A 25,328-nucleotide genomic window follows, 5' to 3' on the forward strand; every position below is an offset into this window, starting at 1 on the left:
CATTTACGTGCTCTCCGATGCACGGGTGTATCAATCACCAACTTCCAGGCTCCGGGCTGCTTTGTGAAAGTCTTCTAAAACCCACAAAGCGATTTCGGCCCGACTCGGGAATCGAACCCGAGACCTCGTGCTCAGCAGCCGCACTTGCGACAGTTAGACCAACGAGGCAGAGGCAAGGCAGAGGCGAAGGATAATAACAAGTAGTTAAATAGATACTTTACGTATCTACCTATATTGTCATAACTAGACCACATTTAGTTTGTAAATTCCTGTGGTTTCCTAATATGTCGAGTATATGCTTTTTTAAGTGATATAAAAATAGATTACCGACATGTTTATCACTTAATAAACAATCTAAACGGCGCTGCCTAGGCGATCAATTAATTAGCACAAATTTTGACGAAAATTTTTATTGCAGTTTGTTTATTGTATAGCTAAATAATGTACAATCAGAAAACTCTTGTTTTGCTGATATATATTTTTATAAAAAATCACATAAATAAATTAATTAAAACGCACAATTCCTGCAAGTTGCTGTAATGAAATGTTCCACTATTATAAATTCCAAGCACCTAATCATTGTGATCACTTGACATCCCTACGTAATTATTTCGTCAGGCAGCTGGCAGATGGCAATATGGCTGTAGCTTTCGAGTTTCGCTGGCAGTGCGCGGTGCTCGCATCATTTCCAGTACAGAAGTAGTATTTCTGACGGCTCTAAAGTTTCGTTTTTAATTTTTTTAGTGGTTATTGTCTCTGTTTACCTTAAATTAACTAAAGTTTTGTGGCAAAATTACTGTTCTTTAATTTCCGTCGTCACCAGAATTTATTCGACGACAAAATGGCGTCGCTTGACAAGATTTTACTGCAAAATATTTTTTCGCATTTTATTCGCTTATCATAAAAATATGCTGAAAAATTTATTATCGTGTGTTTTCTTAACATTTTTCTTAATGAATTATACAGTTTTTCTCTGCTTCAGTCGTTAATTATATAAGAAACCGTGTATTCCTTGAAATAACTCCAAAATGCACTTGGTAAGTGATTTTAAAGCCTTTTCTTTCATTGTTTTTGTGTATTTGTTTATTTTGTTATATTTTAAAGGCTTAAAATATTCATGGAACGTTCTAGAAGACTTGGGTGTGGCCCCGAAACAGGGTGAAATTTTAAGACGTAATTGTGGATTTGAGGGTTTTTGTGATTGTTTACAATACATTTTGCTGTTTTTATGTATGAAAACATTCTTGTCCCACGCAAGAAAGTGTTTGCGATGATTCTTTGTTACGTAATCTTTCGATACCACGCAGTGAAAATGATTTTCAAAAGGGACCCATTTTTGCAATTTAGCTTTGAAAATAGGTCTTACTGAGCTTTGCTACTCAAGACACAATCATTTGAGGTTATGTTGGTCTTTTTCATTAAATTTCCCTATGATCCCACTGGTAAAACTGGTGTAAATTGTAATATTCTTCAAGCATCCTCAATTTATTTAATTTTAATGAAATATTTTGAGTTTTTGATGTTTTCTGCCTTTGAACGCATACTTTGAGGTTAGTAATTATTTCTTCAGGAGTTTTCATTAACCAATAGGTGCCAAATCAAGCAGAACCAGTGTTACTTCAGATAGAGCCAAGATTTAAAACATTTAATTAATATTGGCTCTATAAAAAAAACTTAATTTCTAGGGCCGTTAACCTTTTGAAAGCTAGCGTTACATTCTACACTGCACTAAACAAACCACTAGAAGTCATTTTAAATTATAAAATGATAATTTGATGCTTATTGTGACATGCAATTCTTAATTATGCACAAAAATATTATTGTACTTTTCATTTTATATATTTTTTTAAACAATGATCGAAATTTACAGCATACAATTTAAGAATAGGTTACAAATAAGGTTACGAACATTTTATGCAGTTGTTTTCATCATTAATGATTCGAATTTGTTCCAGAAGGGATTCATGAACGAATCTGGAAGTGATTCGAATAGCGATAAAGGTGAGAAGAGTGATTCCAGCGGCTCAGGTTCAGGTAGTGAAAGGTAGGTATTTCCTCATATTGTAGTAATAGTGACTTTCTTATTATGTATGTAAATGTAATGTTATAATTATTGTATTAACAGTGAAAGTGGATCTAGTTCATCAGGGTCTGGGTCTGAAAGGTCTGGATCTGAGAAATCTTTTAACAGATCTCATCACAGTGATGACACAAAATCATCACCAAAGCACAGTCATGCAAACTCATCAAAATCTGATCATCATACAGACAAGAATTCTTCAGATGATGATTCTCCTACTAAATCTAGATCACGAAATAGCAAATTAAAGTCAGACTTATGGGAAGACAATCCTGACATTTATGGAATTAGGAGATCAGCCAGATCAAGAAAGGAACCAGATAGACTTAAATTAGCAGATAGTGATTCAAGTGAAAGAGGCAGGACTCACAGTAGAAAAAGTAGAAAAAAAAGGTAGTAATAAATACAAATACATGCCGATGTCATAATATGTTATTGTGTTTTTAACAAAAATGAAATATTTTAGTGATTCATGGAATTCAGACTCTTCTGATAGTGATAGTGACTTAAAAGGTTCACCGCCCCCACCCTCCAAACGACCAGGCCAAAGAAGTGTACCTCTCAGGAAAAGGAAACCAACTCGAAGAAGATTTACCAGCGATGAGGATGAGAGTTCAGAAGGCACTGATGATGAAACCAAAAGGTTTGTATCTTTATACAATTTATTCTCAAAAATAGCTATCTCTAGCAGTAGTAATGTTATATTTTCATTAACATGATCATTAATACAGATTGATAATCTGTGTTTATGATATTAATTATTCTCATAATAATGGTTTTACTTATTTTTAATTATGTTTTGATAAAAACTAGTGGCATCATAATAGTAATGTAATTGTCAAAGTACAATATGTAGTTCTTGTATTTTTAGATAATTTAAATGCTATTTCTGAAACTCATTTTTATGATTGTAGTAAATGAAAATAAGCACAGTTAAAGATAACGAGATGAGTAAGAACTCAGGTTAAAAAATAAGATAGATTTTAGCCTTTAATTTTACTGTTTTTTTATTCATTGTGCATTCTATTTTCGAAAATTGTCAGCAAAAGTGTTTATTCCGAATCTAAATGTTTGGGCCGAAATAAACCATAAGCAGAATATGCTTTATTGCTGTTGTTGTTTGGACTCGTTCATTCGGTTGAATACTTCTTCATTCGGATGAATACTTCTTCGTTCGATCGAATACTTCTTCGTTCGATCGAATACTTCTTCGTTCGGCCGAATACTCCTTCTTTCTGCCGAATAATTCGTCTTTTAGGTCGAATAATGGTGGTCGCATATTTGTATTTGTGGCGAACAACTCCTGCTTCCCGCCAAATATCTCATCATTCGGCTGATTACTTCTTCCTTCAGTTGATTGCTTAGTTCCGCCGAATACTTCTTTTCAATGGAATATTATTTTTTAATTAAATTGGGAAATCTTTTAATCTGTTATTTATTTACTCAGCCGAATATTTGTGTGGCTATAAACTCCTGCTTCCGGCCAAATACTTCTTCGCTCGACCGAATACTTCTTCGCTCAATGGAATACTTCTTCGCTCGACCGAATACTTCTTCGCTCGACGGAATACTTCTTCGCTCGACCGAATACTTCTTCGCTCGACGGAATACTTCTTCGTTCAATCGAATACTTCTTCGTTCAATCGAATACTTCTTCGTTCAATCGAATACTTCTTTGTTCAATCGAATACTTCGCTCGGCCGAATACTTCTTCGCTCGACCGAATACTTCTTCGTTCAATCGAATACTTCTTCGCTCGGCCGAATACTTCTTCGCTCGACCGAATACTTCTTCGTTCAGTCGAATAAGTCTCCTAGTCGATGGAATATTATTTCTGGTTAAATAATAATAAATAAAATCAGTTTAGTGGATGGCAATTCTTTTGAACTATTAGGTATTCATTATGTTTGCATTTTAAAAATCTTGTTATAAATCACATTATGAAAATATCATTTCAGCAAGTAATAAATTCACTGGATTTGTGTTATATAGTCAACCTCCGCCGAAACGCATATTAAATACAACTGTCGCATATAAAAATAAAACGGCATTTTGCTAAGTGCTCAGCGCTCTTTGAACTCTGAAAAATGGTTAAAATATAGCAATTCGTATTTTGCAAAAAAATATTGAAAGCGGCCTTAAAATTTTTTGCTACTCTGCTCACCAAATGTATCGTGACTTTGAACAACACAAAATGGCGGCGCATTTAGCGACTATCACCGCGCGTACTTGACCGATATGCTTACGTTTGTCGGTGACGTCAGAGGGCGCTTGTTTCCGTCAATACTAAGAGATGTCGCTGATATAGGCAATGCATTTGTGATTTGTTGTTTTGTAGGACAGCAACGCGACGTACGGGCGCCGCAGTTAGTTACAAAGAAGCGAGTGATGAACAAACCGACTCCTCTGATCTTTTGGAAGTGGAAGGCGTGGATGGTGAAGCTGAGGCGGAACCTGAACCGGAAGACCATAGTGAGACTATTGAAAGGGTCTTAGGCGTCCGCCGAGGGAAAAAAGGAGGTATAGTTTGAATTCTATGGTTTTTTACTTTATTTTTTATAGAAAGTTTTAATATTGAATTTAGTGTTCTGTTATTTTTGCATTTTGGTGCAAATACACTATTAAATTTTAGCTAATGTCTTCTTATCATTATGCAGTCACTGGGAATGTGACTACACTTTACTACATAGAGGAACACGGAGATCCTAATGCCGATTGTAACCCTGATGATGCTGACTCAACTGAACCTCAGTACCTGATCAAATGGAAAGGCTGGTCACACATTCACAATACATGGGAGTCCGAAAGGTCACTCAATGAACAAAAGGTTAAAGGTCTTAAGAAATTAGAAAATTATATAAAGAAAGAAGCTGAATTATCATGGTGGAGGCAGCAGGCGGGTCCTGAGGATATAGATTATTTTGAATGTCAAAATGAGTTGCAGCAAGAATTGGTGAAGACTTACAATAATGTAGAGAGGATAATAGGTAATTATTAATTTTTATAATTGTTGTTCCATTGATTGTAAATATTACCTATGTATGTTTTGTAATCATACTTATGTCAACTAAACTGTTTGCTTTAACAGCGGAACAGACGCGGGAACTAGAAGGCGGCGGTACAGCACACGAGTACTTTTGCAAATGGGAGTCACTTCCATATGCAGATGCCACTTGGGAAGATGCGATTTTAATAGAAAAGAGATGGCCACAAGAAGTAGAACATTTCAAATATAGAGAAGCAGCCAAAACGACGCCGTCTCGGCATTGTCCTGTTTTGAGGAGAAGGCCTAAGTTCCACCATGTCAAGGAACAGCCTGAATACATGGGAAAAGATGCGGTATGCTATTTTTTATTAAATACGTATTTCTTAAATTATTTTCTTTTAGTCAAAATTTCTTCTGATATTTATTTTCATTTGCAATTATTATTTTTATAACATATTTTGATTTCAGGTTAATTTCAATATCATACGTCAAATTTCCACTGTTTAGGTTATTTGCTCTGTTTAAATCAACGCCATCTACCGGTATACCGTTGAGATTACTTAAACTCCGAAGTTTTTACTAACTCTGTCAGATGTCGCTTATTTAAAACTTAAGAGCTGTGACCTAGAACGAGTAATCACGCAGCAATCGTTATCAATGAGCGCGTTTTATGATTTTAGAATGTTAATACGTATAATGTTATTATATTTATTATTCAAAAGTCGACATAGACAAATAGTACTTCAGTTTTATGATTGAATTGAGCTCTGGCTACTTGATGGTTTAAATTACATTACATTCTTCCCTGAATCTGAATTTGACTAATATGGCTATATGATACCATGGTAATAAAATAAATTATATTTCCTTCTTTACAGAGTTTTGTGTTGAGAGACTATCAAATGGATGGATTAAACTGGTTAATACATTCCTGGTGTAAAGACAACTCTGTTATTCTTGCCGACGAAATGGGTTTAGGTAAAACTATACAGGTATGTTGAGTAGATTATAAAATTGAAATCTAGGCATTGAAAGAAACATTCTACATGTTTGTATTATCCTCTCATCAACTCTTTTCAGACCATTTGTTTTCTATACTACCTCTTCAAATCACAACAACTTTATGGACCATTCCTATGTGTTGTGCCTTTAAGTACAATGACGGCGTGGCAGCGAGAGTTTGAGCAGTGGGCGCCTGATATTAATGTTGTTACTTATATTGGTGATCTCAGTAGTAGAGAAATCGTAAGTAAACATTAATATAAACACCTGTTTATGCAATCCATTCGTTTTATAGGTACTTAATTCCTATTTTTTCCTATCTTACAGCTCAGACAATTTGAATGGAGTTTCGCTAGCTCAAAAAGACTGAAGTTCAATGCCATCTTAACTACATATGAGATTTTACTCAAAGATAGACAATTCCTAAGGTCCTTTAGTTGGGCGTGCTTATTAGTAGATGAGGCACACAGGTTAAAAAACGATGATTCTCTATTGTATAAAGCACTTAAGGAATTTGATACAAATCATAGGTTACTGGTTACGGGTACTCCACTACAGAATTCCTTGAAGGAATTATGGGCCTTATTGCATTTTATAATGCCTTATAAGTAAGTATTGTGATAATAAATATTAAATAAACACTAAGTTTGTTTTGTGGGAGTTATTTAACAAGTGCATCTATTTCAGGTTTGAGTCTTGGGAAGAATTTGAGAAAGACCATGAAGATGCTGCCACTAAAGGCTACGAAAAGTTACACAAGCAATTAGAACCATTTATTTTAAGAAGGCAGAAGAAGGATGTCGAAAAGTCATTGCCTGCCAAAGTAGAACAAATCTTAAGAGTAGAAATGACTTCGATTCAAAAGCAATACTATAAATGGATTCTCACCAAAAATTATAGTGCCCTTAGAAAAGGAGTGAAAGGGTCTATAAATACATTCATTAATATAGTTATTGAATTAAAGAAATGCTGTAATCATGCCTTATTGACGAAGCCCGAAGATTTTGAATCTAGAGCATCACTTGCAACAACTGATGCTGTAGAGGTAACACTTCTCTCAAATATACACATTAATTCAGCATTTGCATAGCAATATGTATACTAACAATATTGTTCATTGTTTCAGAAATTATTGAGGGGTTCGGGAAAATTACTCCTATTAGATAAGCTGTTATGTAGGTTAAAAGAAACAGGTCATAGAGTGCTAATATTTTCACAAATGGTCAGAATGTTGGACATTTTGGCTGAATATTTACAAAGAAGGCATTTTCCTTTCCAACGTCTTGATGGCAGTATAAAGGGTGAAATTAGGAAACAAGCCTTAGATCACTTCAATGCTGAGGGTTCGACGGATTTCTGTTTCTTATTGTCAACACGCGCTGGAGGTCTTGGTATCAACTTGGCCACTGCCGACACCGTCATTATTTTCGATTCAGATTGGAATCCTCAAAACGATTTGCAAGCTCAAGCACGAGCGCATCGTATTGGACAAAAGAACCAGGTAATTATATCATTCTTTCAAGTGCCTCATTTAAATGACGTACTTATTTATTAGCAAGTTTATCTCGTGTAATATGAACGCGTGATTAAACCCTTTCTCATCTATTCTTTCAGGTCAACATTTATAGATTAGTTACTGCTAGGTCGGTAGAAGAAGATATTGTGGAAAGAGCTAAAAGAAAAATGGTGCTTGATCATCTCGTTATCCAGAGAATGGACACGACTGGCCGAACTGTTCTCAACAAGCGTGATGCGTCTGCGACAAGTGCCAATAACCCATTCAACAAAGAAGACTTAAATGCAATATTAAAATTTGGTGCTGAAGAGTTATTTAAGGATGATGATGAGAATGATGAGGATCCTGTCGTAAGTAAAAAATATATATAACTATGTAGCTGTTCCACAGTTCCACTCGCGTTCCATGAGAACTACCGCCTTGACCCTGATTAAATGTTACAAAAAAATGATTCCTTTTTATTATATTACAATAGACAATCAAGGTCTTAAAGTTCCATGATGGTTCTTTACACATGTTTATTTTTTACACAGTGTGATATTGATGAAATCCTGCAACGAGCTGAGACCCGCGACGAAGGTCCTTCTATGGCGGGAGACGAGTTGCTGTCAGCTTTCAAAGTTGCTAGTTTCGCATTTGACGAAGACAAAGCTGTAATGGAAGTCAAGAAAGAAAACGCTGAAGAAGAAAGTAAAGATTGGGTGCGTAAAAGTAAATTTTCGATGTAGTAATTTTGACTAGTCAGATTAAGGGATGTTTTGTAATATTTTTGTTTTTGTTTCTAGGATGATATTATTCCTGAAAATGTTCGCAAGACGATAGCTGAACAGGAGAAAAATAAAGAAATGGAGGATTTATACCTTCCTCCTAGGAGAAAGAATTTGCAAGCTAATAATGCTGATGGCAGTGAGTATAATTGTTACACCTGGCAAAATACTTAAAAAACTTTTGTGTTATTGCTACTAATAAAGTTCAGAAGAGACAAATTGTAGCTTTCGGAATCGAGTAGATCTTTACACAACCAATTTTTCAATTACATTATAGTTCATATTATGTCGTTTGGTGTGGTGAGTAACTACACTGTATACTTTCTCTAATAAAACTCTTATTTAATAGGTGAAGGTCGTAAGCGTCGCGGTCGTGGGTCGGCGGAGGGCGGCGACGGCGCCGAGCTGGACGGAGACGCCGAGAGCGACGGCACGGATGGAGGCTCCGACGACGACCGGCCAAGGAAGCGAGGCCGACCACCTGCCTCGCATAGAGAGAAAATCAAAGGCTTTACTGATCAAGAGGTAAATAATGAAACTACAAAATGTTTACAGATACAGTATAACTTGGCGAGTATGTAATTAGCCAATTTTGTTTAAATAGCTCAAATAACAGTCGAATAGCTAATTGATACTGAAAATGTCAGCCAATCATGGAGTTTCTAAGCAACATTTAATAATTGCAGATTCGAAGATTTGTCAAGAGTTTCAAAAAGTTTTCGGCACCCCTAAAGCATCTCGATAGTATAGCGTGCGATGCAGAATTACAAGAAAAACCTTTAGCAGAACTCAAGAAGTTGGGGGAAATTTTGCAAGAGAGATGTAAAGCTGTGCTAAATGATACATCAGAAGTAGCAAGTAAGTATTTTCAGTCTTTTAAAATTAAAATACCAACGTTTGATACTACATATTAGCAGGAATCATGAGTTTTTGATAAGGTGGACACTATCAAGTTTTTGAGGGAAACATTGTTCTATGTCTTGCCATAGCATAGCTAATATCATGATCATAACTTTTAGTACATGGACCATGTACCTTGCCTTAACCATGAAAGATGTATGTAATCATTAGTAATAAAATGATCTCCTTCCAGATGAACAAACTGAAGGCCGCAAGAATGCTAGGAAAACCTTCAAGCTTGGCGGTGTACCAGTCAATGCCAAGACGATGGCGGCGTGTCAGGACGAACTGGCGCCGCTCGACGTTTTCCTGCCCGACACGAAAGAAGAGAGACTTAAGTGGCAATTGGATTTCAGGCATGTAACCTTAACCTGGACAGCAAAATTAAAAAAATAATTAGTCAGGTAAAAAGGGCGATTTTTTATTTTTTTTTTTTGTTTCTGCAGGACGAGGCCGGCAAACTTCGATGTTGAGTGGGGTGTAGCAGATGATTCTAAATTACTAGCAGGAATATATCAATATGGTATGGGATCCTGGGAAGCTATTAAAATGGATTCATCCTTTGAAATTGGAGATAAAATACTCACCAATGAAGATAAGAAACCTCAAGCAAAACATTTGCAATCGCGCGCAGAGTATTTACTGAAACTCATAAAGAAATTGCAAGATCAAAAGAATGGCAAGCAAAAACAAAGAAAACCTCGGACTAAGAGAGGACAGAAAGAGCCTGTTACCAAGGATATTGTAGAAGATGACGGTAGTTCTGGAGATGAGAATAAGAAATCAAATAAGACTGGTAAAAATGATAAATCTGATAAGGTTTGTAATTTTCACATAATATGATTAAAATTATGACGATAGGTTACAGTAAATTGCTAACTGTATTTATTTATATTTCAGAATAAGTCGAAATTAGAAGATGTGTCCACTCACGATGAGACATCGAATGACAGGAAAGAGCGAGATAAAAAGCGCGCAAAGAGAGATGGCAATAGGAAATCTGACAAAATGAAGTCGCGCAACAAGAAGCCCGCGGGCCCCATGCATTTCACTGCCAACAATGAACCGAGGGCACTGGAGGTACTCGGCGACCTCGACCCTTCAGTCTTTGAAGAGGTATGCATAAAAAAAATACAGTAACAGCCTAATATTAAACCTTTGATGATATGCTAAATGTATTAAATGTTTATAAACCTTTTTTTGCAGTGTAAAGAAAAAATGAGGCCTGTGAAGAAAGCATTGAGAGCACTAGATAATCCTGACCAAACATTATCTGAAGCTGATCAAGTAGCTAGGACGCGAGCCTGCCTCACGCAGATCGGGAACCAAATAGACATATGTGTAGACGCATATCCTGATCCCGAAAAGAAAGTTGAGTGGAGAAGTAATCTCTGGTACTTTGTTTCCAAGTTTACAAACTTTGATGCAAAGCAGCTTTATAGGTTATACAAATATGGACTGAAGAAAAATGAATCGTCTAGTAAGAAAGATGGAAAACATAAAGAAAATGTTAAGGTTAGTGTCTAATTTTCAATAGAAAATGGACTTAGGTAAAATACTCTAAATGAGAATTTTTGTATATAATATTTTGCATCTTTAATCCTGTTTTCGTTTTTCAGAATAACAAAAATAATCACAATAGCAATCATGTGAAATCATATAAAAAAGATGGAAAAGCTGATAATGCTAATGACAAAAAGGAGAAGAGGCCTAAAACAGACCGAGATAAATTTGATAAGGCCAACGACAAGCATCCACAGACATCGGGAATAAAGAGAAAGTTAGAAGAAGGCGAATGTGACCCAGAGCCGAGTGAAAATAAACGTCATGAAAGGTAAATTGCGTCACTTTCATTTAGATTTAGTTTTGATATCCATTTGGTGACTAACAATCTTCGAATGTCATTCCATTCGCTCGCCCGCTTCCTCATCTATCATTTCCATATTAATATTTTCTTTCATTTCATGAAATCGCTAACCTCTCCTTCGTCGCTCACCGCCATTATCGCTTTGTCCATCCCTGCAGACATAAACACAAGCACAAGGATCGCAAGGATAGGGATAGGAGCCTGAAGCGGGACGATTTGATGTACAGAGAGCGGAGCCGGTCGGAGCGGGAGCGGGACCGAGACCGCGAGCGGGACCGCGACCGGGAGCGCGACCGCGAGCGGGACCGCGACCGCGACCGCGAGCGCTCCCGCACGCGCCGCGACAGCGGCGGCCTCGCGCCGCGCTCGCGCCCTCCCTACGCCATGCCGCACCCGCACCCCGACCATCCCGCGCACCCCGCCTGGACGCCGCCCGCCTACCCCGGCCCGCGCCAGTACCGCGCCGACCGCACGCCGCGCCCACACGACAAGAGGAGGTACTATTATTTTATTATTGTATTACGATTCCCTTTATTTTTAGGACCTTATGTTCAAGTAACCCGGGTGACCGGGTCCCACAGAAAGCTGTGGGTCACCAACCATAAGATTTATGTTAGATTTGTTGCTTCCTGCGAAATTTGAAGCCAGGAAAAGCTGAGAGAAGGCGAGGTTATAATGTTTAGTGATTTAACTAAAGATTGAAACGAGTGTTTATTATGTACAGCAGGTACAGCGGCTTCGGCGGCATGCCGGGCCCGTACGGCGCGTACTACGACAGCGCCAGCATGGCGGGCAGCATGGGCTTCCCGCCCGCGCGGCCCTACCCCGACGACTGGCGCGGCTACACGCAGCCCGAGTACGCGTACGACGAACGCGACTACGAACGGGAGGTGTACCGAAGGGACTACGACCGACGCGCACCTCCCACGTAATGCCGTAGTTACGCACTTCCGTCGCCTTGTAAATAAAATTGTATTTTATATTCTGTAAATAGATAGCATGTAGAGATCTCCTCAGAACGCTGGTTTAACCGTGAAGTGTAAACATAAGTGACAAAAAGTGCTGTGGTTTTTATCTATGTGATAAGCGAAAGCGCATCGATATGAAGAGACGTTATTAGTGACATTTTATAAGTAAGACTGTATAGTAAATTTATTTATTGCCGAATCTGTCGATTGATTGTTAATGTACAGAATTTAGAAAGAAAACCTAATTAATTAATTTTTATATTGTTCCAATTTAGTCGCGGTCTTAATGTTTTTTAATGTCTAATCGAATTTTCTATTTATTTGATGCCTCATATCATGATTTATGTATTTAACTTGACAGAAACAAGTGATATAAATAGGTCGTAGCAAATGTACAAAATTTAGCTATTGTTAGTAGGTTTGCATGTAATTTAAAATCATGTGCAATTTCATGAAATTGTGTATAGCTTAGCAGAAGGGGCACATAACTTTGTCATTGCATTTTAGCAGTGGACAGGAAGGAGTTTTAATTTGTAAATTCATTTCTCATTTTGCGTGCATTTCCGAGTCCCGTTATGGCTCGTACAATCCTATTTTTATACATTATGTAAAGTCTTATTCTCTGTTACATGCAATTGTGAATGTAATAAGAGTGAAAACGTCTTGAATGGTATATACCATGATAATAAATAAACATATTAAAGTTGAAAGTTGTTTTTTATTTATAACTCCGTACTTGTTAATGTTCCACCACGTCAATGTTCGAGGGTGTGCAGAAAGGGATATGTTTTGTAAGAACCGATCTTATTAAAATAATATATTGTGATCGTGAATTCTACTTATTTAGGTGCCACCAGTGAGAAATGTGAGGAGTTTTCATACCAGCGGATTTTCCGAGCGATTCGGCGATATCGAACAGTTGATAACTAGTATCAGAAAATACAAAAGAAATACGGTCTAATTAAGAACTTCCTTTTTGGGAAGTCGGTTAAAAACTGACGTTAAAAAGCGACAGATTTTTTAAAAATCCGCCAGTGTGAAAGCCTGAGAAAAGAAAATTTAGGTAAGCAAATATGACAATGAAAGGCAAATCTATACTAATATTATAATAAAATGGGCTATCTAACACTGAAAGAATTTTTCAAATCGGTCCAGTAGTTCTTGAGATTAGCGCGTTCAAACAATCAAACAAACTTCAGCTTTATAATATTAGTATAGATAAGGAATGTGCCTGATTTACAAAATCGCAGCACCACATAGGTATTGAGGTGTCCGCACAATCTGCGATATCGATCGCGGTTTTATATTGGATTAGAAGCCAAAAAAAATCTATAGGTAATAGTAAACTATCTACTCTGTATACTGCCCCTTCATATGTCGTTTTTGAAGAGCTGATTCAATTGGGCAAAGTTAAGGACGCAAACTGAGTTTCCAAGCAGGTTTCCAGCCGTTTTCAGAAGTGAAGTATCCGATGTAAGCGTCAAGATCTCATACATAGTCACCACATACATATCTACATTTTACTTAGGTATTTTATTTTGAAAACCTGGGTGCCCACAAGTACATTAGATTTTAAAAGCAGATAGGTTTCATAATAATCGTGAATGACTAGGTTTCTTAATGCCTTTTGTGATGTATTAGAATCTCAAAAGAAATTGTGGCTCTTTTATGAGTAGGGTAGTTTAGTGGGTAGGTAGGTAGGTGATAACGAGCTTCGAGTTATTGACGAGGCACTTTTCACGTCTACTTTAATAACTCTGTTTCCCGATGGTCATATCGCAGTGCGCATGAGCGAAACGGGTTCATTCAGACAAGTGCTTCAGTGCCTTCAGTACCCCTCCGTCGATTGAGGGAACATCGTGCCAAACATGACGCTTTGTGCGCAGAAACAAAATACCTAGCTTTTATTTTTAAACTTGTCGATAAATAAATGTGTCCTCTCAATTTCATGCCCCAATTGTAATCACGAAACAGAAGCGAACATTTGGTAAGTTATAATTTAGATCTACTCCTGCGATTTGCGCTTGAAGTTGTGCTCCAGTTAATTAAGTTTACTTGTAAATATAAGCAAAAACCTAATGTTTATTGATCGCTTTGTTATTGAATTTTGAACAGTAGTTTTCACCCTAGAACGGACAACCGTGTAGGATATTAAATGAGGTATATTTTGTTGAATATATTTGTAGAAGTAAGTGCAATGCGAGTATACGATGTGTGATGGTGGAAGCAAGAGCGGCCAAGTGCGGCGAGCCTGTCGGACAATGGTGAGCGCGACGCTGCTGGCGCTCCTGGTGCTTGCGGCGGCTGCTGAAGCCTGTTATTTGTTTCCTAGTGGTAAGCTCACTAAGGTTTTGTTGACAATTTTATTGTTTGAAGTCTTATATGAGTGGTTTAAAAAGTGCATCTTCCTTTCTCGAATTGTATTAATTTTATTCAATTTTAATTTTCTACATTTTCACTGAAGGCATGTTCACAACCCTTATACCTAATTTACTAATGACGTCGCACTTATTTTAATACTAGCTGTTGCCCGCGACTTCGTCTGCGTGGGCAATATAGAATTTCCAATTTCGTTTATTTAATCGTTCATTGCTCAACCCCCGTAGGTGATAGCGTGATAATATATAGCCTATATGTTGAACTGACCTCCAGGTAATAGTCATCCAAAATTTGATTTAAATCCATGCAGTACTTTTTGAGTTTATCCGGGACAAACATACAGACAAACAGACATCCAGACAAAAATTCTAAAAACTACATATTTGGGTTCAGAATCGATTATGGATCACCCCCCAAGTGTTCTTTTAAAAAAATATTCAATGTACAGTTTTGACTTTCCTATCATTTTATTATATGTATAGATTTTTATGTGGTCTCTCCTATATTAGTACATAAAATCCTTATGTAGGTACTATCCTCATGTGGAGTACATGAGGATCTCTCTCCCTCTATACTCTCTTAGAAAAAAGTGCATTCCTTAAGTAAGAGGGATCTAGTTATGAGAATACATCCCTTATATCCCCTTTTGTTCTCCCTTATATACCTGATTTTATGAATGTGAATAAATATCAACAATCAGTCATATCGGATGAATGTGCCCACAACCTTGGTCAAACGTAGGTATGTTATATTTCGATTGTTTCTACCATCAGACGTACCAGACCCGTGTCGTGGAGTGACTTGTAGGCCGGGAGCGCTGTGCCGGCCCACGCCCGATGGCCGCGCTCACAACTGCGAGTGTCCCACGTCCTGCCCCAGCTACGGTGACCACGAGGGCTCGCGACCGCTCTGCGCAAGCGACGCTCGCGACTACCCCGGCGACTGTGAGATGCGAAGAGCAGCTTGCGAGTCAAATACGAATATAACTTTCAAGTATTATGGTAAATGTGGTTAGTATCACATTCTGGCGATAAGCAGTATGTATTTAGGTACTTTGTAAATATTAGGTATAGTTACCGGCACGAATCTTGAGCTCTGACCTACATCTGCGCAGAAGTGATTTATTAGCAAAGAACCAATCCCGAGTGACGGCTGTGACGCGATAAACTGCGGGCCAATCAAAGCTTTAGCCCGCCCCCGCGCCTCACTTCATACCACAAAAGGGACCCAATAAATTACTTCTGCGCAGATGTAGGTCAGAGCTCAAGATTCGTGCCGATAACTATAAGCTGTTTGGAAAATAAAAGGCTGGTTTTGGTCTACAAACCTGCGTCAGACAGTCACGACGTTGAAATATCAAAATTTGTGGATTACGTAGATAGGCCTACTTGGTAATCACAAAGCATTATATCTTTTCCAGACCCATGCTCTGGAGTAACCTGCCCAGACCCCGAAGTGTGTCAGTTGGACGATCGTCGTTCCCCATCCTGCCGCTGCGCAGAGCCGTGTCCCCTAGAGTTCTCCCCCGTCTGTGCCTCCGACGGCAAGACTTACTCCAACGAGTGTCAGATGCATCGGGAGTCCTGTAGAGCACGGAAGCAGTTGAAGATTATTTTTAAAGGACAGTGTAGTTCGGGTTAGTATAGTTTCGGAGTACTATCTGCGTATTATGTCCTGTGATGATTTGAAATGTTTTCTCGGGTAAATAAGTAACAGATTCATTGCTTAAAAATACACTAAATGATAATTTTAGCAGAAAACTTTCAAGCGCAATTAGATGAGTTCGAAACACTGCTTATTTCTTTAGAGATTACTTCTTATATATTTTCGTAACTTTAACATCATCAGGAGTTAACCCTTGCGCGGAGGTGGAGTGCCGACACGGCGCGGAGTGTCGAGTGGAGGGCGGCGGTGCCGTGTGTGCCTGTCCTCCCCCCTGCGAGCCGGTACTGCGTCCCGTCTGCGGCTCAGATTCACGCACACACGATAGCGAGTGCGAATTGAGACGAGCCGCCTGTCTGGTAGGGAGAGAGCTGAGGGTGTTGCACGCAGGAGCTTGCGGTATGCTTATTAATCTATATTCCCCTATTTCTGAACATGGCTGTCAGCTTTCTTTGAAATATTTGGTGTGCCTATAGTGTTGTGGTACATACAGTTCTCCGGTCCTTTTGGATTGGCGTCTCATTCGGGCTATGAGAGTGAAGGAAAGAGAAGGCACCTGTATATCTGCGGAAATGCCTTGCGTTGCTAGCTGATTTCCGTAGAGAAAACAGCCACTGTGGCTGACGAACGATCTGGATACCATTAATTAAACAATAACGAACGAAACCAGAAAAGCCAGACACCAGAAAAGTCAGAAGCCAGTAAGGCTGACACCAGTCTAACCAAGGGGTATCGGGTTGCCCGGGTAACTGGGTTGAGGAGGTCAGATAGGCAGTCGCTTCTTGTAGAGCACTGGTAATCAGCTGAATCCGGTTAGACTGGAAGCCGACCCCAACATAGTTTGGGAAAAGGTTCGGAGGATGATGATGATGATGAGCGAAACGATTATTAAACTCTTTATTTCTAAATTCAGGTTCCAACGGCGTATGCGCGGACCGCGTGTGTCCTCACGGCGGCGAGTGCGTGGCGACGGGCGGACGGGGAGTGTGTCGTTGTCCTCGCTGCTCCAACGAGTTCGCGCCCGTGTGCGGCTCGGACGGCATCTCGTACGGGAATCGGTGCAAGCTACAGTTGGAGGCCTGCCGGCATCGACGTGACGTGCAGGTCTTGTACGACGGACCTTGCAGTGAGTAACATTCTTTATAGATAATGAAGTAAATTTAAGAAAATGTGTTGCAAATTACTAGGTAAATTATCTACAACAGGAAGCGTTTTGGAGGGTCTATAATTTCAAGTAAACAGAGTTTCGACTGCTAGTTAACTCCATATAATTCTCTCTATATCTGAGCCTAAAGCCAGTTCGGCTTTGGGTAGTACTATTTCGTAAGTGTGAATTTATTTATTGAGGATCATGTATTACAGACGGTTGTGAGAACAAGAAGTGCGAATTCTACGCCGTTTGTGAGAGCGACGGTGTCTCTGAAGCCAGCTGCGTTTGCCCCAAGCATTGTGAAGAGGGAACTGTTAGTACCCGTTCTTCTGTTCTGTAATCATTATTGTTTGAATGATAATTCTAATCATCCGATTCCAATGTTGCAGGAAACGGAAGAAGTTTGTGGTACAGATAATAAAACGTACAGCAGCGTGTGTGCCCTGCGTGACACGGCTTGCAAGGAGAAGAGGAGGCTTCATATCAAGCATATGGGGTCGTGCGGTGAGTGTTCCCCAGAATCACATGTTATACTAGAAAAAGGTTATACTAGAAATGATTTTGAATCACAATTGAAAAGCATGCATCGAAGTCATCAATCACACATAAACATCAATGTTAAAAATCCGCAGAATACATGGGTTCCTAGCATTGATAACCATTCAAGTCTTGATAGGTACCTATCAACAGACTTCTAAAGTCCATAATACTCAACTGGTCACGAATCCAATAATTAGGTGGTTTTTACTACCGCCTTGTCGTTGTCATCTAATTGTAACACCTATATGTTAAATTGAACAACGAAAAATATAGACCATAATCAATTTTCGCCTTACAGAGTCGTGTGCGGATATCGCGTGTCCGGCGGGCACTTGGTGCGCTCGTGGCGCATGCGGCTGCCAGGCGGCCTGCGCCGAGGCGCCGCGCGAGCCCGTCTGCGCTGACAACCGACGCACATACCCTCATCACTGTGCACTGAGACGCAGTGCTTGTGAAGCTAAGGCAAGAGGGGAACCGCCGCCCAGAGTCGCGTACTATGGAGAGTGTACTGAGACGGATGAGAATAATACTGCAGGTTCGTTGTTGTAATTTCTGGGGAAGAGGATATAAGGTAGGGTGCTCTGTTAAGAGGGCTTTTTTATGTGGCAAATCATCAAATGCCCGCTCCCGCTGTGGGTGCAGTACGACGGAATGTCGGACTCACCATTGTGTACTAAGACGCAGTGCTTGTGAAGCTAAGGCACGAGGGGAACCGCCGCCTAGAGTCGCGTATTACGGAGAATGTACTGAAACGGATGAGAATAATACTGCAGGTTCGTTTCTTTATTTCTGGGGAGGAGAATATAAGGTTTGTAGGATGGTAATTTTTTATGTGGGAAATCATCAAATGTCGTCTCCCGCTATGGGTACAGTGCGAAGGAATGTCGGACTCACCATTGTGCACTACGACGCAGTGCTTGTGAAGCTAAGGCATGAGGGGAACCACCGCCCAGAGTCGCGTACTATGGAGAGTGCACTGAGACGGATGAGAATTATTATTCTAAAAATTATTATTAAAAATCCGAGATTTTCAATTTGATCGATTCATATTTAGTAACAAGTGAAGCTAATTTAAAGGTGTTAATGATAAAAATATATTTCCAGATGGCAACAGATCAGCGAAATACACAGATATAAGCAATGAGATTCGCGCTGGCGACGAAAACGAGAACTCGAGTGAAGCCGTCACAGGCACGGCCGTGTGTGCTCGTGTGCAGTGCGCGTATGAAGCTACGTGCGCTGTTGATTCCAACGGACAACCCAGGTCACTAGGATATATTTCTTTATGGAATGTAAAGAATTTTAGATACAATTTACCTATTTAGAATGCTATGTCATAATCGTGCTCAAAATTCATTGTGGCAAGTGACTATACAAATAATATGAATTTTATCCAGAAAAAGGCCTTAGGTGAGTTATTCACCTTTAGCTGTTATGTCAAACTGTACACCTGTGGCCAAATCGTGCCGACTACTTCATCCAGCACCTTCAGTTGATATCCCAAATTAGTGTCTTAACTGCTTGTATGCGGCTAATTATAAAACAATTGAAAATCAATTGTGTCTCCCGTATATCAGCGCTTCGTCATACAAAGGGTTAAAGCTAAGGCTGCTGTTCCCAGATGTGCCTGCCTGTTCGATTGCGCGGCGGCGGCTGCGGCTGCCACATCATCAGCGCCGGTTTGCGCGTCAGACTTGAGGCTGTATCCCACGTTGTGCCACATGAAGCTCGAGGCGTGCCGCAGACAGGAGGACTTGCGGCTCAGACCTCTTGCTCTTTGCCGAGGATTAGAGGTAGGTAAATAGAATATTTAAAAAGATGAAATCAAATAATGTATCTCTTAAGAACCTTTTGTAATAATAGGTATAGTGCTATAATAAAAAGGCATGCGATTAGGTCCATCATAGAGATGGGTAACTCAAGAGTGATAGATAAAAAAGATATGTATCTTTCCGTTCTGATCACTCACTCTTTGTATCAGTTCAAATCCGAATGTATCAGTGTATCTTTAACAACTCATTCAATCGTCGTCCGATTGTATCTGTGTTGCACTCGCACACACAGCGTTGAGCGGCTCGCGTCACGGTTTCTCATCGGAAATCTCTCCAGGCATCTCTTTCGCACTTCCCTACTTAGAATGTTCTGTCTCACTTTCTCGATACTGAGTATAAGTGTTTGACCATTATTTTTATTTATTTATACGATTTACACGGCTTTAACAGCCAATTGCATAAATCGTAAATTTAAATTAAACTTAAAAATAAAAAACTTAAAAATATTATAAACTGATACACGAATCTATCTATCCTAAACGACTCTATCACTCTTAGTTCGTACTGATTTAGTGATACATTGGATTGAATTGAACGAAGCGAGTCACTCTGAGCAACAGTACAATGTCACTCGCGGATACGAAAGGATATAGAGATACAAAAGAGTGATACATATCCCAGTGATCAAAAGATTCATATCAATCTTTTCTTTTCAATGATACGTTTTTCCCATGTCTAGTCCATCACGATTTATACAGTAATGATGAGATCTATCTTCTTTGAATTCAAGTTGAATCTTGGCCAAAAATTTCCAAGGATTAGGCCAAGTAATGCTTTCCAAGAAATCTAAGTATGTATATCAGTCTCATGCAAAGCCTGAAATTCTGTCGAATAAATTAGCAATCTTACCACGGAACATTTATCGGAAACTGTGTTTTCTACGATAGATACATCTTTTAATGTAAATACTGATAAAATTCAATTATTTAATTTTGCTTCCTGCTAATCATACTAAACACTTTGACACTAGACCATCTTTTCCCTCATCTGTTTTTACCCTCTATATTATATATCACAGTTCCGTCCATGTGGTGACGATGAGCCACTAACGGACGCTGAAGGGAGGCCTATCGACTGCGGCGGTGGTCCGCGCAGGAAGGACTGTCCCGTTGGGAGCTACTGTCATCACACTGCTAAGGCCGCACGATGCTGTAGAAAAGGTTTGATTTTAACTCACTTTATTAACTAGTAGCATGTGAATAGTAGGGGTAAGTTGTACACATACATTTTTCAAACGTGTGTAGACGAATAGGTCTTTGGGATTAAGAAAAAAATCAAGTATTTTAATTTGTATGTAAAAAAAGAACCTGCCATCAACGGAATATAATTATAGCCACAAATATAGGTAAATCTATAAGTTTTGTATGACCAAACTCAATTATTGTTAGGTACCTATTTCGTGGAAGGTTTTAGTTAACGCAAATATACATGACAAAGGAGTTCAAGTAGAAACACGTTATTAAATTAATGCAGATTTATCATAATTAAATCAAAGACCGTTTGTTTGAGCTCGAAAGGTTCGGTAAATCTAATGCATTGGAGTTCACATACCGATCAGAAAGTACGCAAAGTAAACACGGGCCCGTACTATACCTTGTTTGCATAATTTATTTCGAAAGTTGCATTGCTCACAAGACAAATACTAGTTATTTACATATTTGTATGATCTATTTATGGTAGGCGAAGTGAAAGACATTACCGATCATTACTGAGCCGGATGTTTAGAAATCACACTTGCTTTTATAATGAAGTTGCTTGTGATTTCATTAGTACAGCCGACGCTTATCGTGTCGGAGTGTCACTCAAAATAGAAGCATTATATTGTGTTTGTAAAGTTTTATCATAATCGGTGGCAGATCTGCATTTGTGGGCGCTGTGGTCATGCCCACTATCCTAATTTATTTGTGGCGTCACATTTCCTTCTTTCACGGTCTATTCAGATTTTGGACTGACAGGTTATTTTTTTAATATTTTTATTTATTTAAGTCAGGCATCTAAGACCCATAGAAAATATTAAGATTAAAATCATATAGTTATAATGATCCGCCAAATCGTTATGTACTCTCCTATGTACTACCCGATGTCTAAATCCTTTTGTAGTACCCGATCTCAGCCATGTCCGATGCTATTGAGCCTTTTTAGGGCTGGATCCAACCTTGATATAAAAATTAAATACTTCCATTGAAATTTATTGGATTACATGTTTTTCAGTTTTAATCTTTTAAATTTAATTTCTATTTAAACGCTTAATAACAAAACTAACAATACAGATAAAGCAGTAGTCGAGAAGAAAGGTTGCCAGGAGTCATGGCACGGTTGCTGCGCCGACGGCGTCACTCCGGCACGAGGGCCGGGCGGCGCCGGGTGTCCGGCAGTATGCGGCTGTCACCGGCTCGGCTCCGTTAACGAGCAGTGCGATGAAGAAGGCCAGTGTGCGTGCAGGCCCGGCGTCGGCGGCCTCAAGTGCGACCGCTGTGAGCCTGGTTACTGGGGACTGCCAAGGATCGGCACTGGGCATACAGGATGCATACGTAAGTTGATAGGAATTGTTCCCCTTTCCCCAATAAGTTTCTCTGTGTAGTTATATTGATTTCTTTTGTTTGGCTTCTAGCTTGTGGGTGTTCGGCATTCGGTTCAGTGCGGGAGGATTGTGAGCAGATGACTGGCCGCTGTGTGTGTAAGCCTGGTATACAAGGGCAAAAGTGCACTGTTTGCTCCAATCATGAACATACTCTGGGCCCTAATGGATGTTTCGACCGTAAGTACTTACTATCCAGATATACATTCCGGTTCATTTGTAAGATTTGATGTTTAAATCTACTATTCTTTGACAGCGGAATCAACACAATTGCCAGCTACCAATTGCGACCACATGACTTGCTACTTCGGCGCGCACTGCACAGTTCGCAGCGGGCTCGCGACTTGCGAGTGCGGAACATCGGAGTGCCCGCCTGCAGACGGGCCATCCGTGTGTGGCAGCGACGGCCGAACCTACCTGTCCGCCTGTCATCTGCGCACACACTCCTGCCGGACACAGACCGACGTCGTAGTACAGGCCTTTGGACCCTGCAGCGAGGAAACACCACACGTGCGCCGAGGTAGTCGCTCCAGTAGATCCAACCGCTCTTCCCTCACACGACAGAACTCCGACCCACACAGCCACACGCCCGAAAGAACTTCGCTCAAAGACTTCGAGCACATCAAACAAAGCTCCAACTCACTGCAGTTCACTGACGCTTCCGTAGACACGAGTGATAGTGGCAAACCTGACAGTCCCGAACCCGAGTTGACATGTATCGACATACTCCCACCTATTGGATATCGCTAGAGTTGTAAGCTAGATGTATTGTAGAGTTGATTATCGTCTTAGAATATATGATTTTAATCATTTAATTCAGATTTAATATCCTTCAACTGATAATTCGCAGAAAAAGTCTACACTCAATCTAGTAGTGTCGTAGAGAGTAACGCCGAAGGGAATTGTGGTAAATCTAGCAAAGATAAAGAGAAAGGTCAAACTTTAATTGACGATGTTGAAGAATTTGATTCTAATGAAGTAGAAGATTATTCAATGTACGAAGAGGTTATAGAGGAGAATAACCATGATATGTACGAAGTGCCTCTGTTCGATGGTCTAGCGAGAATGACGGCTCGCGCGAGGTTCCCTGCTAAACGCTTCGATGTATGGGCCGAGGTGTCTGCTGTTTGCGGTAAGGGCGCATTAGTGAGTGCTTCCGGTACGAGGGACCATTTGTGGCTTGGATTTGTAGAGGATAGAGCTGTATTACGGTGGGACGCCGGTAGTGGGCCGTATGAACTGCATACTGGGAAGGTTAAAATAGATGGGAAATCCAAGGTGTCTGCAAGGAGATATAAAAAGGACGCAGTGTTGAAGCTTGGGTCGTCAGTGGCGAGAGGTTCGTCTCAGGGACGTATGAGTTCCTTAGATGTCGATCCATTTATCTACATCGGTCATCCTCCGGACAACGTTACAAAGTTAGCATTTTATTTATTTTGTATTTTAAGGATTTTATTTGAAGGGAAAGAAAATGATTTTATTTGACGACTTGGTGCAGATTGTCAGGTGCGTCAGGTATCCCCGGCTTCGTGGGTTGCATCCACCGGCTGCGCGTGAGTGGCCGAGACTTGATCCCTCCGGCACGAGGGCTTACTATCACATCGTCCGGGTTGCGATCCTGCACCCCGCACAATTTGGCCCGGCTTGTGTGCCCTTAACGATTAATCATATTAATATGATGATTTGTGTTAACATTATTATTTGTGCCTTTAAATGTTGTTATAACTTTTGCTCATTGTCACTACTTGATGATATTGTTTTTGTTGAAATAATTTATATAATTGTTCTTCACTCTGAGTTCTTGATCACAAGAACACTGTTACTAGTAGTTTAAATAAATAATCGATAACAGTTAAATTTAACAGATTTTAATGTAGAAATTGCAGTAATTATACTTATAATTCTTGGAACTATTGTACTGAAACTACTATCTAATACTATGGCTATACCTTGCAATGTGATATTCGTGTAACTGTGACTTCATACGGTTTCTAATACTGTAACATATTGTTATCTTTAACATATCTAATTCTATGCATTTTATAATAAATTATCTCCTTTTATATAATACAGTTATTTGAAATATTTATGTTTTTCATTGCTTATGCATACGAAAGGCTCGGGAAGAGTATCAGCTTACCGATACAAAACATCTGCCTGTCGGTGTAGACCACCCCTAGTCACTGAACTAAGTCGATAGACACATCTTAACTCGTTTGCATTAAGACTTCCCGTTTTATTCGATATCGATTATCGAGGATGCCACATGTGGAGAAGAAAACGTGGATGTTTTGAACCTTAGTATTTGATTTAGATACTAACATAGTGAACAGCTGTCCAGCCCCGGATCTTCAATTTTTTTTAGGCGGGGCAAAAACTGAAATATGCCGCCCTGCCTACCTACCTACTTATGTTTATTTTCACTGACGAAAAACACTTTTTTGGTAGGTAGGTAAAGGACTTAAAAATATCCAAATCATTGGAGGCTCAAACTGTCGGCCAGGTTTAAGTTATGAACGTCGAGACAGATTATTGTACACAAAAAGTTGATAAGTTTTAAAAAGCGCTGTTAAGTAACAAGCAGTCGAAAGCGAAAAAATTATTTTTTGCTACATTTGACTTATAAAAGGTAACACAGCGTGGATTTGACTTATGAAGCCAACGAGGCAATGGCTGTGTAATATTGCGCGAGCGAAGCGAGCGCGAAATTTTTTGACTCTATGACACAAAAGTACCTGATGAAGTACATCGTCAAGCAACAAGTAGCCGCGAGCGTAGCGAGCGCGAACTTTTTTAAGTTATTTGTTTGAAGACTCACAAATTAAACTGGGAATTATGTACAAATAAAAAGATCCCGACGAATTGAGAACCTCCTCCTTTTTTGGGAAGTCGGTTAAAAAAGAAACCGTGATTAGAGCGCCATTTGTGTTCGTTGATTCGGTGCGTCAATAAAAATAATAAACCATCAGAAAAATAGTACATAAACTGTGATTAAGCCGCGAGCGTAGCGAGCAAGAACTTTTTCACTGGAGGATGTTAAAAGTGAAAAATAATCAAAATGATCAATTAAACAAAGCGAAGGCGACTTTTTTAGAAACTTT

At 39.5% G+C, this 25,328-nt stretch overlaps 2 protein-coding genes across 5 annotated transcripts; both read left to right on the top strand.

The window, feature by feature from the left end:
• The first annotated feature begins 601 nt into the window (after positions 1-601).
• On the top strand, positions 602-12,796 carry Chd1 (Chromodomain-helicase-DNA-binding protein 1). Of its 4 annotated transcripts, none has more exons than XM_049836791.2 (24): positions 602-1,037; positions 1,956-2,044; positions 2,126-2,473; positions 2,547-2,723; positions 4,419-4,600; positions 4,738-5,067; positions 5,169-5,419; positions 5,945-6,058; positions 6,147-6,311; positions 6,396-6,676; positions 6,756-7,113; positions 7,195-7,569; positions 7,683-7,934; positions 8,118-8,285; positions 8,370-8,490; positions 8,701-8,876; positions 9,038-9,209; positions 9,445-9,607; positions 9,698-10,070; positions 10,152-10,367; positions 10,458-10,766; positions 10,871-11,085; positions 11,277-11,615; positions 11,843-12,796. In XM_049836791.2, exons 1-24 carry the CDS (start codon positions 1,029-1,031, stop codon positions 12,048-12,050), a joined length of 5,391 nt encoding a protein of 1,796 aa, XP_049692748.1. In that variant the 5' UTR covers positions 602-1,028; the 3' UTR covers positions 12,051-12,796. The 4 variants fall into 4 exon arrangements, with proteins under 4 accessions (XP_049692748.1, XP_049692749.1, XP_049692750.1 ...); XM_049836792.2 differs by having other exon boundaries at positions 1,959-2,044; XM_049836793.2 differs by having other exon boundaries at positions 603-1,037; positions 11,346-11,615.
• A 1,082-nt stretch (positions 12,797-13,878) lies between these two features.
• Positions 13,879-24,312, top strand: LOC110375173 (agrin). The gene is made up of 17 exons (XM_064043595.1): positions 13,879-14,073; positions 14,273-14,420; positions 15,239-15,475; positions 15,886-16,101; positions 16,314-16,526; positions 17,041-17,253; positions 17,490-17,590; positions 17,667-17,781; positions 18,116-18,352; positions 18,922-19,081; positions 19,439-19,610; positions 20,668-20,809; positions 21,920-22,180; positions 22,261-22,407; positions 22,484-22,747; positions 23,078-23,645; positions 23,726-24,312. The coding sequence occupies exons 2-17, from the start codon at positions 14,297-14,299 to the stop codon at positions 23,883-23,885; spliced, it is 3,330 nt and encodes a 1,109-aa protein (XP_063899665.1). The 5' UTR covers positions 13,879-14,073; positions 14,273-14,296; the 3' UTR covers positions 23,886-24,312.
• The last annotated feature ends 1,016 nt before the right edge of the window (positions 24,313-25,328 follow it).

The sequence above is a fragment of the Helicoverpa armigera genome, chromosome 3, assembly GCF_030705265.1.
Source record: "Helicoverpa armigera isolate CAAS_96S chromosome 3, ASM3070526v1, whole genome shotgun sequence".
Lineage (NCBI taxonomy): Eukaryota > Metazoa > Arthropoda > Insecta > Lepidoptera > Noctuidae > Helicoverpa > Helicoverpa armigera.

What these genes read in the sequence shown, in the direction of transcription:
- Chd1 (XM_049836791.2), top strand. An exon ending in CAACAACTGATGCTGTAGAG is followed by an intron (nt 7,114 to 7,194) that starts GTAACACTTCTC and finishes TCATTGTTTCAG; the next exon opens with AAATTATTGAGGGGTTCGGG. An exon ending in CGCCCACACGACAAGAGGAG is followed by an intron (nt 11,616 to 11,842) that starts GTACTATTATTT and finishes TATTATGTACAG; the next exon opens with CAGGTACAGCGGCTTCGGCG.
- LOC110375173 (XM_064043595.1), top strand. Translation starts at nt 14,297, where the DNA reads ATGTGTGATGGTGGAAGCAAGAGCGGCCAAGTGCGGCGAGCCTGTCGG. An exon ending in CTCTTTGCCGAGGATTAGAG is followed by an intron (nt 19,611 to 20,667) that starts GTAGGTAAATAG and finishes TATATATCACAG; the next exon opens with TTCCGTCCATGTGGTGACGA. An exon ending in CCCTAATGGATGTTTCGACC is followed by an intron (nt 22,408 to 22,483) that starts GTAAGTACTTAC and finishes ATTCTTTGACAG; the next exon opens with CGGAATCAACACAATTGCCA.